Source organism: Oncorhynchus mykiss, chromosome 16 (assembly GCF_013265735.2).
Source record: "Oncorhynchus mykiss isolate Arlee chromosome 16, USDA_OmykA_1.1, whole genome shotgun sequence".
NCBI lineage: Eukaryota > Metazoa > Chordata > Actinopteri > Salmoniformes > Salmonidae > Oncorhynchus > Oncorhynchus mykiss.
In genome coordinates this window covers 26,281,358-26,301,860 of record NC_048580.1, presented here as the reverse complement: position 1 = coordinate 26,301,860, position 20,503 = coordinate 26,281,358, and the positions used below count along the sequence as shown (strand labels likewise).

Sequence of the window (20,503 nt, the reverse complement as noted above, 5' to 3'; positions counted from 1 at the left end):
TGGGCGTATAACGCGAACGTCTAGCAACCCAAAGGTTCCGTGTTTGAATCTCCACACAGACAACTTAAGCATTTTAGCAACTTTGGAACTACTTGCTACTTTTTAGCTACTTTGCAACTACTTAGCATGTTAGCTAACCCTTTAGCCTAACTCCTAATCCTTTAATCTAACTCCTAACCCTAAACTTAACCCTAGCTAACGTTAGCCACCTAGCTAATGTTAGCCACAACAAAATGGAATTAGTAACATATACTTTTTGCAAATTCGTTACAAATTGTACGAATTGCAATTTGTAACATATTGTACGAATTGTAATTCATAACTCATCATAGGATGGACATCCACACATTAATACATACCATACGAAATACTAATACGTATCATACTAATTGGCGTGTCTCGGATTTATATTTACTATGTTACGTCTACCCCTGAGTCCAGGTTGGTAGTTTATGAGGGTGGGTATGAATGTGGATGAAAAATGGAGGAGGTAGGGTACTTTGGTGGTGTCGGTATGGGGAAGGATCTAAGATATGGTTGGTGCAGTACCATATGAGGGGTAGGGCAGTGAGGGTTTGTGCTGTGTGTGTGTACACGTGCTTACACATGCTGCTCTCTTACCACTGCGGTCCGCAGCCCCTCCCCTCATGATCCTGGCCACTATTACAGCCCCCGTCACCTCATCCCTGCGGATGGTCGCCCCCTGGAAAATTTCACCAGGTGATGCGCTTAATTATTGCTCCCACTTAACTAGGTCACAGACACTTAACTAGCTCGCAGACACTTAACTAGCTCACAGACACTTAACTAGCTCGCAGACACTTAACTAGCTCACAGACACTTAACTAGCTCACAGAAGACTATCGCAAAGCATGACACATTCCTACTTATAGCCTTTCAAATTCTAAATGGTTATGCATATTATATTTTAAATGTACCACTGGCCTCTCAAAATGAATTTCCATGAAATGAGGGTCAGAATCTCATGCTCCCACAATAAAGTATTGTAACGTATATTGTAAGCTAACGTAAATTGTACTGTATATTGTATCATATCACATCATATCCTATCAAGACTCACCAGGGGCTCCTTGTTCTTCACCAACCGGACGATCTTCACAGACTCTTCCTCCAGCTCGTCGTCCACTTCGTCTGGCAGCGGGGGCAGCACGGGGTCAAAGTTCTTCTGGGCCACCGTGTCATGTGCTGCCAGGATAGCCTATAGGTCAAAGAGAGACAGACCATAGTGAGATGGGACACATCCTAAACAATGACGATGATAATAAATATTTTGATTCCATTAAAACTGAGTGGGACAGACAATCCATCAATTCAATGAGCAAGGCACGGAAAGAGAGAAAGGATGAAAGAGAGGCACAAAGAAATTGAGACTGAAGAACCTTGAGAAGAGATTGAAAGAGAGAGACAAAATTCCCCCGGCTATTGTGCAAACGAGCGGGTATAATGAAGATATTACTATACTAATGTCATGAGCTGTGATTTCTTCCCTAGCTGTTTGAAATAAAAAGCCATTAAATTGAGCATAATGACCTTGATTAATGTGACTGAAGAGGAATGTCTGTGTCTGCGTCTGAAATGGCACCCTATTCCCTACGTAGTGCACTACCTTTTCACAATATGTAAGGAATAGGGTGCCATTTGGGACTCAGCCTGTGTCGGGGCTGTAAAAAGGCTTAGTGCTTGCTTTTGATGATGTTGAAGAGATAAAAAACATGAGAGAGAGACGTGTGTGTGTGTGTGTGTGTGTGTGTGTGTGTGTGTGTGTGTGTGTGTGTGTGTGTGTGTGTGTGTGTGTGTGTGTGTGTGTGTGTGTGTGTGTGTGCGTGTGTGTGCGCGTGTGTGTGTGCGTGTGTGTGTGCGCGCGTGTGTGTGTGTGTGTGACATGTGTACCTTGAGATGAGGAGCACTCAGAAGCAGAAGCAGTTCCCTCTCATCACCTTCCATCGGTCCATTCTGAATCTCCTCGGCCAACTGTCAACCACAGCATTAGGATGTCATCATAAGTAGGCCTAAGACATATTGCTGGTGACTCAACACAACTGAATATATCTGCCTCCATCTTCACTGACATTTATTAACTGGGTAGGTGACAGCAAAGTTCCAGGAGGCATCCACCAGATCTTCTTCACCTGCCCTGTGTTTTCAACTCAGTGGGTTGTGGATGTACTTACATCCTCTGCCAGACAGGAGGCGCTGTGGAGAACTGGAGTAGGGCTCTGCCGCTCATACTGTCGCAACTTCTCATGGATCTGTGGTACAACACATCAGAGGCTGGTGGGAGGAGCTATAGGAGGACGGGCTCATAGTAATGGCTGAAATGGTATCAAACACATCAAGCATATGGAAACCACGTTTGACTCTGTTCCGTTAATTCAATTCCAGACATTACAACGAGCCCGTCCTCCTATAACTCCTCCCACCAGCCTTCTCAGCAACGCATATAGTATGAAGATCAAATTCAGCCGGACTTGCCTATAAGACCTGAAGACTTAAGTTAGCTCCCAGAGCCTAGGCTACACAACATTAACACAACTTTGAACCCAGTGGGTTACATCAGGGGGACAAATCTTTAGGGTTGTACCTTCATCAGATACGCCAGGCTCTTCTCGCTGAAGACATCCTTGAGGAACACCAGGTCTTCTTTGTGTTTGGCATCAGGGTGGAGCTGAGAGGTGAGAAGGGCCAGAGTCTCATGCAACCCTACAGTGAGAAAAGCATGATGCCATTACAGGGCAACAGTGGTGGAAAAACTACCCAATTGTCTTGCTTGAGTAAAAGTAAAGATACCTTTAATAGAAAATGACTCAAGTAAAAGTAAAAGTCACCCAGTAAAATACTACTTGAGTAAAAGTCTAAAAGTATTTGGTTAAAAATATACTTAAGTATCAAAAGTAAAAGTATTAATTTATTCAAATGTCTTATATTAAGCAAACCAGACCGTGAAATGTTATTTTTTTATTTACGGGTAGCCAGGGCCACACTCCAACATTCAGACATAGTTTACAATTGAAGCATGTGTGTTTAGTGAGTCTGCCGGATCAGAGGCATTAGGGATGACCAGGGATGTTCTCTTGATAAGTGTGTGAATTAGACAATTTTTCGTGTCCTGCTAAGCATTCAAAATGTAACGAGTACTTTTGGATGTCAAGGAAAATGTTTGGAGTAAAAAGTATAATATTTTCTTAAGGAATGTAGTGAAGTAAAAGTAGTCAAATGTATAAATAGTAAAGTAAAGTACAGATACCCCCAAAAAACTACTTAAGTCAAAATACTTTAAAGTACTACTTAAGTACTTTACACCACTGCAGGGCAAGCACACTACCTCATCTGCCATGAAGGTGAAAACCTCTTGGCAGAGGCTGTACTTCCTTATAGACCTTTTCATATTGCATGCTGTAGCCCAGTGCTACTCACAATTAATATTCAAATTAGGGGACAACAGAACTCTGTGATTGGCTGGCCCCAAAAAAGCTGGTACTAAGAAGAGCACTCTTAGCTCCCAAGCGGCAGGGGGCTCCCGAGTGGTGCAGCGGTCTAATGCACTGCATCTCAGTGCAAGAGGTGACACTACAGTCACTGGTTTAAATCCAGGCTGAATCACATGCAGCCGGGGTTGGGCAGAGCACAATATGCCCAGCGTCGTCTGGGTTTGGCTGGGGTAGGCCGTCATTGTAAATAAGAATTTGTTCTTAACTGACTTGCCAAGTTAAATAAAAAATAAAAAATAATATAGTAACATGAACATTATACATGAGTCTTAGCCATATGTCTGCCCTTACCTGTGCTTCCAGAGAGTTGAGGCATGGCTTCAATCATTTAGAAGCTGGAAGGGCCAGCTAGTGTAGACTCAGGATGGACAGAAAAGGAAGATAGAGTTGCTGGAGCTTCTTTCTCTGCCTCCTTTTTCTTATTATCCAGATTTATAACCCGGCTGTCAATCCTACAGGAAAAAAAACAACAACAAAACAAACTGCTAGCTCTTCTTAAATGTAACTAAATGTAATCGAAAATGTAATCTACGTAAACCCCAAAAGTAATTATTGAGCCATTAACAATAGTAATGTTGCACACTCCAAGAAAGGATAAAATCCCACCTTTCTGGTAAAAACAAATGTAAAGGAATTGCTGAGGTGTAGTCATTTTTGAGGACCCAAGTTCAAGTACAAAGTGCAAATATGAACTATTTTATATGATGTATTTCCTATTCAACAAAACTATGAATTATGCTTGAAAATACATTTTTTCTAAATATAGTATAATTAATTTCTAAAACGACCTACTATAATATTTCACCTTCCTGTAAAATACATAATTTGTATATTTAGTGTTAGAGAAAATGTGCATACTTTCTAAAGGTCTCTTGATCAAAAAGTCTGCCCCGATCACTGTGAACTTCTCACAGAACTAAAGATTGGCATCCTGGCATTCATCTCATATTAATCTTGTCCGTCTATGACAAATGATTGACACTTATGTAGTTCTGTCCTTGAGCTGTTCTTGTCTATTAATGTTCTGTATTATTTAATGTTTCATGTTTTGTGTGGATCCCAGGAAAAGTAGCTGCTGCTTTCGCAACAGCTAATGGGGAACCTAATAAAATACCTAAAATAACAAATACTAAACAACGTGTTTGTTTAAAATCTAATTTAATTATTTTAGATTACTGGCTATAAATCGATCCACAGTGCTACAGTGATGAAACCACTCTCTCCTGATGTGTTACGATGTAAGGATTCCAGGCATAAGTGGTGGCAGGTAGCTTAGTGGTTAGAGCGTTGGACCAGTAACCGAAAGTTTGCTAGATCGAATCCCTAAACTGACAAGGTAAAAACCTGTTGTTCTGCTCCTGAACAAGGCAGTTAACCCACTGTTCCTAGGCTGTCATTGTAAATAAGAAATTGTTGTTAGTGGCAATGACGTAGGTTTCAGCCAGGAGTTGATTGACAGTCGGAAGAGCAAATGAGGGACATCCCAGCTTCAAGTGGTGTCAGATTTCACATTCTGCTCCACACAGGCAGAAGATGCATACTCTTGTGTCCATGAGAATCAGGGCTACTGCTCAACGCACATAACGATTTATAAGCGAAAATGTCGATGTGAACCGGTACTCGACCACGCAGGTCCCCAAAATAGGGGACTTTTCTTTGCAAGCAGTTTTTTAAAATTTATCTTAATACTAAGAGTTAAAGGTCCAATGCAGTTTAAAAAAAAAATAAAAAATCTAAATTTAAAAATAATTTATGGGTAACAATTTCTGGTGAGTGGGGAGGGGGAAACTGAAAATTAGATGTTATTGGCAGAGAGGTTTGGAACTCTCTTATTGGTCTAATTTACTGCATGGGGATGTCACCCATGGAAGGCCAAAATTCCCTCCCACCAAAGCAGGCTGAAATGTCAGGTAGTCTTTGTTAAACAGCTCTTACACTAAAAAGGCATTATCATTATTTTGACAATTTCACAGTGTTATTTCACCCTCAGTGTGGAAATACATAAAATCACATTTTTGACTGCACTGGGCCTTTAATGTGCTGTGTTCGGTTTCTTGATGAAGTGGGGCCAGCAGAGCTGATCGGGAATGGGAAAACTTTTACACCTGTGCACCAATATGGCTGACTGTGGAGTCATGGGAAGTGTAGTGTGGGTTTTCTAAAAGTGAGAGGACATCATTTCCCTAAGGCTGCACCTGTTGACATAGTTATGGACTTATGATTGAAATGGACATACCAATTAAAATACTGTACAGTACTCACTTCTCATCCCTCACAGGCATAGGCCCACAATAGCTCTGTTTCGATATCCACACTAGCATACTACTTAGAATTAAATAATGTAATGTGCATGGATCCAAAGTAGTATGCTAATATAGACACTGGAGCGTAGCTATTTCCTCACGCGCGACATAGTCATCCTGAGAAATAAGTGTGGGAGGCCAGGAAACTCCTTACCACCTTCTTTCATGGAAACGTCAGTCCATTCTCCATCATACAGCCTGCAGTGATTGACACTAACTGTGTGTGTGTGTGTGTGAGAGAGAGACACCACCCCGTGCTGAACCAAAAAAAGCAGTTGGAAACGAGACTAAAAACTGTTACTATTCCCTGTTACGTATATGGTTGACCTTTCTTATCTGTTAATAATATTTGATTTATTTATTTGATCATTAAAAGTGCATTAAAGGCTCTGGTTTACTATGGTGTACCTAAAAAAATACATTATTGAGGACAATATACAATAAATCCCAAAAGCTTATTTCCATTGTGGTCCTCTAAATACCAAATTAACGTTTTTGGCTGATTTGTATGTGTTATCTATCCTTGGTAATCATGTGTGTAATCCTATAAATGGTGTTGAAAAAATCTGTAGAAAACGACACCATGACATCTTTTCCCACCATGGAAAATGACTCACAGATAACAGAAGGGCACTGTGTGTGTGTGTGTGTGTGTGTGTGTGTGTGTGTGTGTGTGTGTGTGTGTGTGTGTGTGTGTGTGTGTGTGTGTGTGTGTGTGTGTGTGTGTGTGTGTGTGTGTGTGTGTGTGTGTGTGTGTGTGTGTGTGTGAAAGAGGGAGAGAGATTGTGTTTGTGTGTGTGCATGTGTGTGACTGAAGGTGTGTGTGTGTAACCTGCATTACATGATTATCCTGTATTATAAACAAAAGCACGCATCTATCTTATCCATTAACTTACAAACCCAAACAACATAATCATACAAATGAAAAGTTTAATCCAAACAACATGATGATTGCATGCCTGCACCATACATGTCACGATCCTCTTCCCGTAAATGACGGGACCAAAGCGCAGCGTGATACGTGTTCATGATATTTTATTAAATCAGAACACTTGAACAAAAAAATAACAAAGAGGAAAACGAACAGTTCTGTAAGGAAACTAAACTATACAGAAAACAACTACCCACAAAAACCCTGTGGGGAAAAGCTACCTAAGTATGGTTCCCAATCAGAGACAACGATAGACAGCTGTCCCTGATTGAGAACCATACCCGGCCAAAACAAAGAAATACAAAAACATAGAAAAAGGAACATAGAATGCCCACCCAAATCACACCCTGACCAAACCAAAATAGAGACAAAAAACTCTATGGTCAGAGCGTGACAATACACTGCATCTTACTTTATCTTCCCTGGAAAAACTAACTGTGTGTGTGTTACCCATACGTTAGGTAACATAGCTTGCATGCAAATATGAAATAAAATAATGAAAGTTTAGAGAATGTTATGGCTAGTGGCTACCAGTTGGGATCAGATTCCTTTTAAATTCAGAAGGTGTCTGGCTTTTCTCAATGCTTCTCATTAAGAACATTTGGAATTTGAGTTGAATTCCTGAAATGACTGAATTGAAATGGCATTGACCCTAACCATGGTACCTAATTGTTCACCCCGCTCCCACCTAGGAGGAGGAGACAGTACAGGTGCATCAAAACTGGGACAGATAATTTGATAAGCAGCTTATAACTTCAGGCCATCATACTGTTAAACAGCCACCACTAGCCGGCCTCTGCCCAGTTCCCTGACCTGAACCTTAGTAACTTTAACTAGCCGGCTACCACCTTGGAATCTACCCTGCACTTTAGAGACTGCTTTTCTCTGAGTTGCAGTTCATATAAATCAGTCAGTCAATTTATATCAATAAATGAGATCCTAATCTAAGGATTTCACATGACTTGGCAGGGGTGCAGCCATGGGTGGGCCTGGGAAGTCATAGGCCCCACCCCCCTTAGACAATCCCACAGGTGACTAAGCCGGATGTGGTGCTGGCGTGGTTAAATGTTGTCTGCGTTTGCGAGGCCGGTTGGATGTACTGCCAAATTCTCTAAAACGATGTTGGAGGTTGCTTATGGTAGAAAAATGTACATTGAATTCTCTGGTAACAGCTCTGGTGGGCATTCCTGTAGTCAACATGCCAATTGCATGTTCCTTTAAAACTTGAGACATCTGTGGCATTGTGTTGTGTGACAAAACTGCACATTTTAAAATGGCCTTTTATTGTCCCCAGCACGATGTGCACCTGTGTAATGATCATGCTGTTTAATCAGATTCTTGATATGCCACACCTGCCAGGTGGATTATCTTGGCAAAGGATAAATGCTCAATAACAGGGATATAAATACATTGATGTACAACATTTGAGAGAAATAAGGTTTCTGTGCGTATGGAACATTTTTGGGATTTTCTATTTCAGCTCATGAAACTTGGGACCAAAACTTTATGTGTTGCGCTTATATTTTGTTTTCAGTGTACACTGTATATACACAGCACATTCAGAAAGTATTCAGACACCTTTACTTTTTCCACATTAAGTTACGTTACAGCCTTATTCTAAAATTGATTACATTGAGGGGGAAAACAATCTGCACACAATACACCATAATGACAAAGCAAAACAATTTTTTTCCCGAAATGTTTGCATATTTATACAAATAAATAAACGGAAATATCACATTTGCATAAGTATTCCGGCCTTTTACTCAGTACATTATGTAAGCACCTTTGGCAGCGATTACAACCCTGAGTCTTCTTGGGTATCATGATAAAAGCTTGGCACACCTGTATTTGGGGTGTTTCTCCCATTCTTCTCTGAAGATCTTCTCAAGCTCTGTCAGATTGGATTGGGAGCGTCGCTGCACAACTATTTTCAGGTCTCTCCTGAGATGTTCGATCGGGGTCAAGACCGGGCTCTGGCTGGGCCACTCAAGGACATTCAGAGACTTGTCCTGAAACCACTCCTGCTTTGTTTTGCATGTGTGCTTATGGTCGTTGTCCTGTTGACAGGTGAACCTTTGACCCAGTTTGAGGTCCTGAGCACTCTTGAGCAGGTTTTCATCAAGGATCTCTCTGTACTTTGCTCCATTCATCTTCCCCTCAATCCTGACTAGTCTCCCAGTGTCTGCCACTGAAAAACATCCCCACAGAATGATGCTGCCACCACCATGCTTCACCTTAGGGATGGTGCCAGGTTTCCTCCAGACGTGATGCTTGGCATTAATGCCAAAGTGTTCAATCTTGGTTTCATCAGACCAGAGAATCTTGTTCCTCCTTTATGTGCCTTTTGGCAAACTGTGTTCTTAGGGACCTTCAATGCTGCAGACAATTTTGGGTACCTTCCCCAGATCTGTGCCAAGACACAATCCTGTCTCGGAACTCTACAGACAATTTATTCGAAGTTGTAGAAACATCTCAAAGATGGCCGATGGAAACAGAATGCATTTGAGCTATATTTAAAGTCTCATAACAAAGTGTCTGATTACTTACGTAATTTACCTCAGTACTTCTGGCGCTGACAGAGATGGCCGCCTCGCTTCTTACATTGATACCCCAGGAAATCTTAGGTTTTAGTACATACAGTCGGGAGAAACTATTGGATATAAGAGCAACGTCAACTCACCAACATTACGACCAGGAATACGACTTTCCCAAAGCGGTTCCTCCACCACCCAGGACAATGGATTGGATCCCAGCCAGTGATCCAAAACAACGGCGCCGCAGAAGGGGCAGACGGAGCAGTCTTCTGGTCAGGCTCCGTAGACGGGCACATCGCGCACCGCTCCCGAGTATACTACTCGCCAATGTCCAGTCTCTTGACAACAAGGTAGACGAAATCCGAGCAAAAGTTGCCTTCCAGAAAGAAATCAGAGACTGTAACATTCTTTGTTTCATGGAAACATGGCTCACTCGAGACACGCTATCAGAGTCGGTACAGCCACCTAGTTTCTTCACGCATTGCGCCGACAGAAACAAGCATCTCTCTGGTAAGAAGAAGGGCGGGGGTGTATGCCTTATGATTAATGAGATGTTGTGTGGTCATAACAACATACAGGAACTCAAGTCCTTTTGTTCACCTGACTTTCCTCACAATCAAATGCCGACCGCATTATCTACCAAATCAAATCAAATTTTATTTGTCACATACACATGGTTAGCAGATGTTAATGCGAGTGTAGCGAAATGCTTGTGCTTCTAGTTCCGACAATGCAGTAATAACCAACAAGTAATCTAGCTAAAAATTCCAAAACCACTACCTTATAGACACAAGTGTAAGGGGATAAAGTGCATCAGTGATGTTGTACCCACAGCGTCTATTAAAACATTCCCCAACCAGAAACCGTGGATTGATGGCAGCATTCGTGCAAAATTGAAAGTGCGAACCACTGCTTTTAATCAGGGTAAGGTGACCAGAAACATGACCGAATACAAACAGTGTAGCTATTCCCTCTGCAAGGCAATCAAACAAGCTAAGCGTCAGTATAGAGACAAAGTAGAGTCACAATTCAATGGCTCAGACACAAGAGGTATGTGGCAGGGTCTACAGTCAATCACGGACTACAAAAGAAAAACCAGCCCCATCGCGGACCACGATGTCTTCCTCCCAGAAAGACTAAAGAACTTCTTTGCTCGCTTTGAGGACAATACAGTGCCACTGACACAGCCCGCTACCAAACCCTGCGGGCTCTCCTTCACTGCAGCCAATGTGAGTAAAACATTTAAACGTGTTAACCCTCGCAAGGCTGCAGGCCCAGACGGCATCCCCAGCTGCGTCCTCAGAGCATGCGCAGACCAGCTGGCTGGTGTGTTTACGGACATACTCAATCAATTCTTATCCCAGTCTGCTGTTCCCACATGCTTCAAGAGTGCCACCATTGTCCCTCTTCCCAAGAAAGCTAAGGTAACTGAGCTAAATGACTACCGCCCCGTAGCACTCACTTCCATCATCATGAAGTGCTTTGAGAGACTAGTCAAGGACCATATCACCTCCACCCTACCTGACACTCTAGACCCACTCCAATTTGCTTACCGCCCCAACAGGCCCACAGACGACGCAAGCGCAACCACACTGCACACTGCCCTAACCCATCTGGACAAGAGGAATACCTATGTAAGAATGCTGTTCATCGATTACAGCTCAGCATTTAACACCAGAGTACCCTCCAAACTCGTCATCAATCTTGAGACCCTGGGTCTCAACCCCGCCCTGTACAACTGGGTCCTGGACTTCCTGACGGGCCGCCCCCAGGTGGTGAGGGTAGGAAACAACATCTCCACCCCGCTGATCCTCAACACTGGGACCCCACAAGGATGCATTCTCAGCCCTCTCCGGAACTCCCTGTTCACCCACGACTGCATGGCCATGCACGCCTCCAACTCAATCATCAAGTTTGCAGACGACACTACAGTGGTAGGCTTGATTACCAACAACAACGAGACGGCCTACAGGGAGGAGTTGAGGGCCCTCAGAGTGTGGTGTCAGGAAAATAACCTCACACTCAATGTCAACAAAACAAAGGAGATGATCGTGAACTTCAGAAAACAGCACAGGGAGCAGCCCCCTAACCATCGACGGGACAGTAGTGGAGAGGGTGGAAAGTTTTGAATTCCTCGGCGTGCACATCACTGACAAACTGAAATGGTCCACCCACACAGATAGCGTGGTTAAAAGAAGGCACACCAGGGCTAATTCTAACTCAGGAGGCTGAAGAAATGTAGCTTGTCACCAAAAACACTCAAACTTTTACAGATGCACAATCGAGAGCATCCTGTTGGGCTGTATCACCGCCTGGTAAGGCATCTGCTCTGCCCATAACTGTAAGGCTCTCCAGAGGGTAGTGAGGTCTGCACAATGCATCACCGGGGGCAAACTACCTGCCCTCCAGGACACCTACACCACCCGATGTCACAGGAAGGCCAAAAAGATCATCAAGGACAACAACCACCCGAGCCACTGCCTGTTCACCCCGCGATCATCCAGAAGGCGAGGTCAGTACAGGTGCATCAAATCGGGGACGAGAGACTGAAAAACAGCTTCTATCTCAAGGCCATCAGACTGTTAAACAGCCATCACTAACACTGAGTGGCTGCTGCCAACATACTGACTCAACTCTAGCCACTTTAATAGTGGAAAAATTGATGTAATAAATGTATCACTAGCCACTTTAAACAATGCCACTTTATATAATGTTTACATACCCTACATTACTCATCTCATATGTACAGTGCCTTGCGAAAGTATTCGGCCCCCTTGAACTTTGCAACCTTTTGCCACATTTCAGGCTTCAAACATAAAGATATAAAACTGTATTTTTTGTGAAGAATCAACAACAAGTGGGACACAATCATGAAGTGGAACGACATTTATTGGATATTTCAAACTTTTTTAACAAATCAAAAACTGAAAAATTGGGCGTGCAAAATTATTCAGCCCCCTTAAGTTAATACTTTGTAGCGCCACCTTTTGCTGCGATTACAGCTGTAAGTAATATATACATGTATATATATATATATATATATATACACACATAATACTCCAAAATGACAAAGCGAAAATAGGTTTTTAGAAAATTTTGCAAATGTATTAAAAATAAAAAACATTTTCAAATCAAATCCAATTTTATTTTTCACATACACATGGTTAGCAGATGCTTGTGCTTCTAGTTCCGACCATATATATATATATATATATATATATATATATATACATATATATATATATATATACACGTAATATATATATCAGAACGAAATTGCTTTCTTCATTAGAACTTGTTTGGTTATTTGTGTATTGTTTAGTAATTGTTATTGGCTAGGTATTATTAATGCACTGTTGGAACTAGAAGCACAAGCATTTTGCTGCACCTGAATAACGTCTGCAAATCTGTGTATGCCACTGGAGGCTCCTCAGAGGAGGAAGGGGAGGACCATCTTCCTCAGTGAATTTCATGAAAATCAATAATATTAACATTGAAAAAGTAATCCTTGTTAGATAAAACTATACAAAATATGTTCACGTCACCAAATAATTGATTTAAACACACTGTTTTGCAACGAAGGTCTACAGTAGCCTCAACATCACTCTGTAGGGTAGCACCATAGTGTAGCCAGAGGACAGCTAGCTTCTGTCCTCCTCTTGGTACATTGACTTCAATACAAAACCTAGGAGGCTCATGGTTCTCACCCCCTTCCATAGACTTACACAGTAATTATGACAACTTCTGGAGGACGTCCTCCAACCTATCAGAGCTCTTGCAGCATGAACTGACATGGTGTCCACCCAATCACAGGATCAGAGAATAAATTCTATCTTAAATAATGTGAAGAGGGTTTTGTTCTCTGCCCACTTCATTTTATGGATAAAGAATCTTCCATGAAAGATAAACAAATTAACAATGAAAGTTAAATCAGGGTCCATATTATTTGGATCAAAATAAAACATAACACCAGAGTCTCTCAAATTAACATTAATAGTTGTTTCTTTTAAAATAAAATCTTCTAACTCACTCCAAAATCTTCTGACATAAGAGCAGTCCCAAAATAGATGGTCAAGAGTTTCTGGGTCACAACCACAAAATACACATTTGTTATCAATAACTATTTTAAATCTGTGTATATTAAAGCTCTTTACAGGGTCGATTCTATGAATGAGTTTGTATGATACTTCTTTCACCTTATTAGATATACAATATTTACCAGACAACAACGAAACTTTGTTTCAGTTCACTTGTCCTGGGGCTGCATTCCAGTACATTAGCAGAGGGAATATTGACATAGTTTATTGACATAGTTTCCTTATATACATGTTATTATTACATTTATAGTTTAAAATGTCATTTCCTTCTAATTGTATTGAGGCTACAAATTCCTCAATAGTTGCACTTGGAGTAGTGTTATATTCTCCTAAAAGAAGAATAGCACCTTTAGGGACAGCTCTAACAACAGTTTGATACTCCTCAGGAGTGAATGTAACATTGTGTGTTCTCATAAATGCTGGATAATCATATAGTTGTCCATCATTATTCAATAATTGTTTAACCCAAATAATGTTGTTGTCAAAGCAGTTCTGGAAAAAAAAAAAAAAACTTGTTTTTGTATTTTATGTCTTTATTATTCCATATTGTATACCTACGTGGGGAAAAATTATGTTTGTACATGAGGTTCCAAGTTAGAAAAAAAATGTTTATGAAAGTTTGTAAGCTTAATAGGGATTTTACCCATATCAAAGTTGCATTTTAGTAAGAATTCTAGACCACCAATCTGTTGGAATATTAAATTAGGGATGACATTCCAGATGCAATCCTTTTTCCTTAAATGGTTTTGTATCCATTTAATCTTAAATATTATAGTAGAGGTTTTAAAATCCAGAGCATTCAACCCTCCCTCACTTTGGGTGCTACATATTACCGCTTTTCTTAAATAATGAGGTTAATTCCTCCATATGAAGTTAAATAATTTAGTATCAACCATTTTAGTTACTGATAGAGAAACATCCAAGGCAAGGGAGGTATAAACTCATCTGGACAGACCTTCAGATTGTGATAAAAGTACACGTCCAGATAAAGAAAGATCTCTTAATAACCAGGAGTTAAATCTCTTTCCAATTTTCTCTACAATAGGAGAGACATTTAAGTTGGCCCTTTCTTTCTGATCTTTGCTAAATTTAAAACCAAGATATGTGATCATATCTTTTACAGGGATATTACAAACTGAGTTTAAGTCACATCTTTTCAACGCAAATAATTAACATCTCCTCATATTCAGAGATAAACCTGATACATGTGTGAAGGCATTAATACACACATTCCAAGTCAAGTTAAGTTAAGCTTTAGGTTTTATTAATTTATTACCACTGGGGCACGCCAGTGTAACTGCTTACTGACTATACACTAACGTTACTGCATGATTGTAGTGGGTTTACTAACGCATTAGTTCTATTAGCTATGTTGACTAGGACGTTACTTTAGCTAATATGGGGACAACGATGTAGACTGTGTGTAGCGGTTATGACATGGTTTGGCTTGGAAAGGCTTTTTCGCCTGGTCACATATAGCTGATGTGTTGTTCATTAAAGTACACAATTGAAGGGAAAAGGGGAGGAGGAGAGTGCATAGAGACTAGAATGAATACAACGTGGCTGCTATGAAAGTGAAATGTGTTTATGCGTGATCAGGGGTGTATACATTCCACCGATTCTGTTGAAAAACGTTTCTTAAACGGAAGAAAACTAAACGGAGACAAAAATACCAGAATTTGTCCAATAGAAACACTTGTTTGCAACTGATGGACTAATCCTTACACCCTAGCTAAGCTAGATGCAGGCAAGAGTGTGCAAGGCGGTATTGAATGTGTCACTGTCTGTCCATGTGTCACGGTCATCTCAAATGTTTCTCTCGACTTGTGTGCACCTAAATTGTAAACCTCCATTCATAGGCTAGGTTGTACCATCCTCATGATGGGTATAGGGAAAATTAGAGTATCATGTAGTAGCCTAAACCTAGCGATGTTACTTTGAACTGGGTGAATGGAATATGAATGACAGTCATCCAGGATGCTGTAGTAGAAATAAGGTCATGCTCATGAAAGAAAATATCATAAACGGAACAGACCGCCACTGGTGTACGTGACCAATAAACTTTGATTTGATACTTCTATTCCTAGAAGAGGTAACAAATCACTCTGCGCCTACCAATGACAAGCTAGAGAGTATAATAAAAACGGTCATGGTTGCCTTAGGAAGAGGTCTTCCTTGATTTCACCTTTATTTAACCAGGTAGGCAAGTTGAGAACAAGTTCTCATTTGCAACTGCGACCTGGCCAAGATAAAGCAAAGCAGTTTGACACATACAACAACAACAGTTACACATGGAATAAACAAACAAACAATCAATAATACAGTAGAAAAATCGATATACTGCATGTGCAAATGAGGTAGGATAAGAGAGGTAAGGCAATAAATAGGTCATGGTGGCGAAGTAATTAGAATATAGGAATAAATCACTAGAATGGTAGGATGTGCAGCAGATGTATGTGCAAGTAGAGATACTGGGGTGAAAAGGAGCAAGATAAATAAATAAATAAGTAAATACAGTATGGGATGAGGTAGATTGGATGGGCTATTTACAGATGAGCTATGTACAGGTGCAGTGATCTGTGAGCTGCTCTGACAGCTGGTGCTAAAGCTAGTGAGGGAGGTAGTAAGAGTCTCCAGCTTCAGAGATTTTTGCAGTTCTTTAATATGGTTATATACACTTCAACAAAAAGCCATGTCTGTTCCAATCTAGACCGTCCATTTCTATCTGAATAAACCAGGCCATGACGCCCTGACCTCTCTGCTCAGAAAATCAGTCATTTCTACAGATTGCCTCCCTCTCAGGCCCCCTCTTACTCGGTCATGGCTAGAAGGGATCCAGCTTTTGTAAAAATAACGTCAGATTTGACTTTTCGTAGCAGGTTATAATTTACGCAGCAGGTTAGGAAAATGAATGTAGCATGTTATGAGAATTAGGTTAAGGTTAGGAAAGGGTTAGGGTTAGCTAAAATGCTAAAAATTATACTTTTGATATTAATTTGACAAAAGCTGGATCCCTTCTCTCTCCTCAATTCGCCCTCCCCATTCCTCTTCATTACCTCCCAACCCATCTTTCTATCCCTCTCTCCCTCCTTCATCCTCCCCATCCCTCTTCTTTCTTTCTCCCTACACGTCCTCTCTACCCCTCTCCTTCTTACCCTTCTTTCATGCCCACATCTTTCCCTCTCTTACTCCCTACCATCCTCTATGCCCTTCCCCCTTACCTTCTTTCCCTCCCTCGCCATCTTCTCTGTCCATCCCCTACATTCCTCCATCCCTCCCCTCTCCAGGACTCTGATAACAAGCAGTAGAGGAGAGCTTAGAGTGGACAGCCTCCTCCCACTGACATTTGTCTGCCTGCCACTGAACAACATGACATGTTTTACTGGCTAGATGGTCCTGGACAAGAGGAATGACTTTCTAATACAGAGTGGTCTGTCTATTGAATAGTAGTTGGACTACAATCTGTTAGTACCATCTGTGGCATGGCACTCTGCTACATGCACACTATACTATATTGCTGCATGCAGTAGTTTTGTAGTGAGGGTGGTGAGAGGATTATCATCTGGTCCAGAAGACTAAGCATTAGACAAAGAGGTCTGTACTTTTAGCCAAGTCCCTAAGCATCGGGCTAATGGACATGGTTGCGACAGTGTTAAAAGCCAAAATCGTTGTCTGTTCAAACTTCAGAGGCCTAAATGATAAGCAGTGTGAATAGATTTTTAAAGAGATCGTTAAGATATTTTCTTCAAATCTGTTATAGCTCACTCCTGTAGTTACGGTCTTGTGTCTCAGGACCACATCAGCCTATTGAGACAAAGCCTATAAGCATTAGCTCTGACACAAGTCTTCAGGTCTCAGGCAAGGTTACTTATCATTACGTTGCGTAGACATACAATAGCCTTTCATAGTGCCTGTCTCTATGACAGATGGTGAACCCCCTCAGCTAAGGTCACAGTATTATATGATAGCACGGTCTTCATTCAGCAGATTTTGACCCCTTGTTGTTGACCTCTCCCTCTCTCTTCCTCCCTCTCCCTCCCTCCCTCACTCTCTCTCTCTCCTCCATCTCTCTCCATTCCCCATCTCTCTGTCAATGCCAAGGGTGGTGTCACGCACAAACACACATGCACTCTCCTCTCTTTCCTCTCTCTCGCCATCCCTTTCTCTCTCCCTCACCACCTGTTTGACTGCCTGTAGAGTCAGATGAAGAGTGGATGATTTATCTGTTGTTGTGGGTGATGCCAGAGAGGGGGAAGGCAAGGTCACTCAAAACACAGACCTGGCACCATCTGCCCTTCTACCCAGTGTGTGTGTGTGTGTGTGTGTGTGTGTGTGTGTGTGTGTGTGTGTGTGTGTGTGTGTTGGTGCGTGACAAAGCCCCCGGCCTCACCTGTTATCCTTAAGTAATGGTTGACTGCTCGGTCTGCAAACAAACCTCTTTCCTCTGTCCCTTAAAGTGTCTGAAAAGCAACGAGTTGGTGTAAGCAATGTGATGGCTTATGGCAAGTGGTTTCAAAATATGCTGTAGTATTTAAAAAAGAAATATTGTGAGATGACCAGATCACTCTAAGGTCATGTATTGAATCATTCCAGGCCAAAGAGAGCAGGGGCGGTCATGCAAGGTAAGAATGCAATGTGTGTCCTTGCCATTCCATTACTGATGTTTCATAATACATCTTTGCAATTTCATAATACATCTTTGCAATTTGTATCAATGGATATAATTAGTCTGAGAAGTTGACTTTGCATTAACACAGCACACGCTTATCAACATGGACCCCCCCCCCCCCCCCCCCCCCCCCCCCCTCCCACAGAACACAAAGACATACTAAATGTATCATTCAACCTACAGTTCCATGGCATTCAATGCAACCTCTAATATCAAATCTAACATAAAGCAGCTATAGCAAACTAAATAGATTTGATTTAAAGATTACATATGGCATTCTATGAACCCACTACACTTGTTTTTGTAAAATCTAGCATTTGGAGAATCCTAGCAGGTTTCACAAGAACACACACAAGGCTAAGCATCCCTGCAGCTTTCACATAAAGGTGAACACACGTTGTATCCCTCAATCTCTTTCATTGCTGAATCCTTCCCTCCTGCTGACACGTCTGCCAGAATAATTATAAATGAAACAGAATAAGATCCTTACCTTATTCATGCTCTGCTCTGTCTGTGGTGTGTATCTGTGTGGGCGTGTGTGCATTGGCAATCCCTCCTTTTTCTCCTTTGGTTTGGTGCCTAGCGCTGTGTCTTGATTCCTGTGTAAACCTGCCATTAGCTTCCCTGCTATCTGTATCACTCTTTCCTCCTCCTCACACAGACACGCGTGCAGCACTGCACTTCGCTGGTCCTCCCTTTCTATCTCTCGCTCAGGCTCCTCCCTCCCCCTATCTGTCTATCTTCATCATATCACTCAGGCCGTTCCTCTCGCTCTCCCTCTCCCTCTCTCACACATACAGACGCATGGATGCAGGATCTGTGGTCCACCCCTTTCCTCCCTCTCTTTCTCTAGCTGCTTCACCAATGCTGCTGATTGTGACATGCTTGAGCTGATAAGCAGATTTGACATGTGGGGGTAGTAGAACTAAAACATGCCTGCCTATGAGTCATTATGGGGTGGCAGGTTGCCTAGCGGTTAAGAGCGTTGGGCCAGTAGCTGAAACGCTGCTGGTTCGAATCCCAATCAGACTAGGTGAAAAATCTGTCGATGTGCCCTTGAGCAAGGCACTTAATCCTAATTGCTCCTGTAAATCGATCTGGATAAGAGTGTCTGCTAAATGACACACTTAGAAAAATGGGTTCCAAAAGGGTTCTTCGGCTGTCCCTATAGGGATAACCTTTTTGGTTCCAGGTAGAACCCTCTGGAAAGGGTTCTACATGGAACCCCAAAGGGTTCTACCTGGAACCAAAAGGGTTCTACCTGGAAATAAAAAGGGTTCTTCAAAGGGTTCTCCTATGGGGACAGCCTAAAAACCCTTTTAGATTCTAGATAGCACCTTTATGGTTCTAAATTTACCAGTCCCCCTACTTCACTCCTTTTCTGCCCCCCATCCCTCCACTCTTCCATCACCGCACCATCACTCCACTTATCCCTTAACCAACCACTCTGTCCTCCATCTACTCCCTCTCTCTCTTTTAGTGCCCTACACTCATAGGATAACCCTTTGAAGAACCCTTTTGGTTCCAGGTATAATTTTTGGGGTTTCCAGGTAGAACCCTTTCCACAGAGGATTCTACATGGAATAAAAAAGGGTTCTACTTGGAACCAAAAAGGGTTCTCCTATGGGGACAGTTGAAGAACCCTTTTGGAGTGTAGTTACAGTCCACTCAGTCAAAGGGGAAGCCTTGATGTGATAAGACATTTATGATGGCAGGATGAGAGGAGGGAAAGGCAGAGGAGGACAGGGGAGGAGAGGTGAGAAGAGGAAGGGAAGGGAGTTGCAAAGTGCTTTAGTCATTGCTTTTGTTACCCCATCAGTAATCATTAAGGCGTGGCTATGTGGTTAGTGTAGGGCTGTAGGCTTTTATGGCTGAGCAGGGAGCACAGCAGCCATGTTCAGTGGGTCACAGCAAACATGGGTATCAGGGTCATCCTACTCAGATGACACCAGTGTGAGTCTCTATGCTGATTGCTTGGCAAATGTGTGGAGTGGACAGACACAAACACAAAAAGGGATGCAGAGAATGAGAGAGGGGAAGGAGAGAGAGGGAGAGAGTATATGTGTATATGTAGTCTACTGTATTGGGGTGTGGTGGCCAATGTCTTGTTGCTAATACTAACATAATTACCACCCATATTGATCTTCATCCAAACAATTCATATTTCATAATTATGGCCCTGTGTTTTGGTTAATCATGTCACATGACCTGGATTTTTAAAGCCTTTTCTAGAAATGAGAATTATACAAAAAATGAAAGAAACTGTCTGCGGATGGTGCTGGACCATCTGACATAAGAAAAAAGGGGACAGATTGATGAAAAAGCTTTAAATAAAGCAAAAAAAATTCAGGTCATGTGACATTATTAAGCAATACACAGGGCCCTTCTCATAATTGATGGGATGAAGAAATCGAAGGCCTGGTTGCCAAGGTTCATCTCCAAGAACACTTATGAAAC

General features: G+C 41.8%; 1 protein-coding gene across 5 annotated transcripts in view; it reads right to left on the bottom strand.

Annotated features, from left to right (window-relative positions):
* mpp3b (membrane protein, palmitoylated 3b (MAGUK p55 subfamily member 3)) overlaps positions 1 to 18,790 on the bottom strand; it is a 31,739-nt gene extending 12,949 nt beyond the window's left edge. For 2 of the 5 annotated variants that reach the window (XM_036946616.1, XM_036946619.1), the window contains exons 1-8: positions 18,537 to 18,786; positions 17,768 to 17,837; positions 3,801 to 3,961; positions 2,603 to 2,721; positions 2,193 to 2,270; positions 1,912 to 1,992; positions 1,082 to 1,219; positions 622 to 703 (exon numbers count right to left, since the gene is read on the bottom strand). In XM_036946616.1, coding sequence (XP_036802511.1) covers positions 622 to 703; positions 1,082 to 1,219; positions 1,912 to 1,992; positions 2,193 to 2,270; positions 2,603 to 2,721; positions 3,801 to 3,837 — 535 coding nt within the window. In that variant the 5' untranslated portion in view covers positions 3,838 to 3,961; positions 17,768 to 17,837; positions 18,537 to 18,786. Of the gene's footprint in view, positions 1 to 621; positions 704 to 1,081; positions 1,220 to 1,911; positions 1,993 to 2,192; positions 2,334 to 2,602; positions 2,722 to 3,800; positions 3,962 to 17,767; positions 17,838 to 18,536 lie in introns of all 5 variants that reach the window. The other 3 variants (XM_036946618.1, XM_036946620.1, XM_036946617.1) reach the window with 3 other exon arrangements.
* Between the last annotated feature and the right edge of the window lie 1,713 nt (positions 18,791 to 20,503).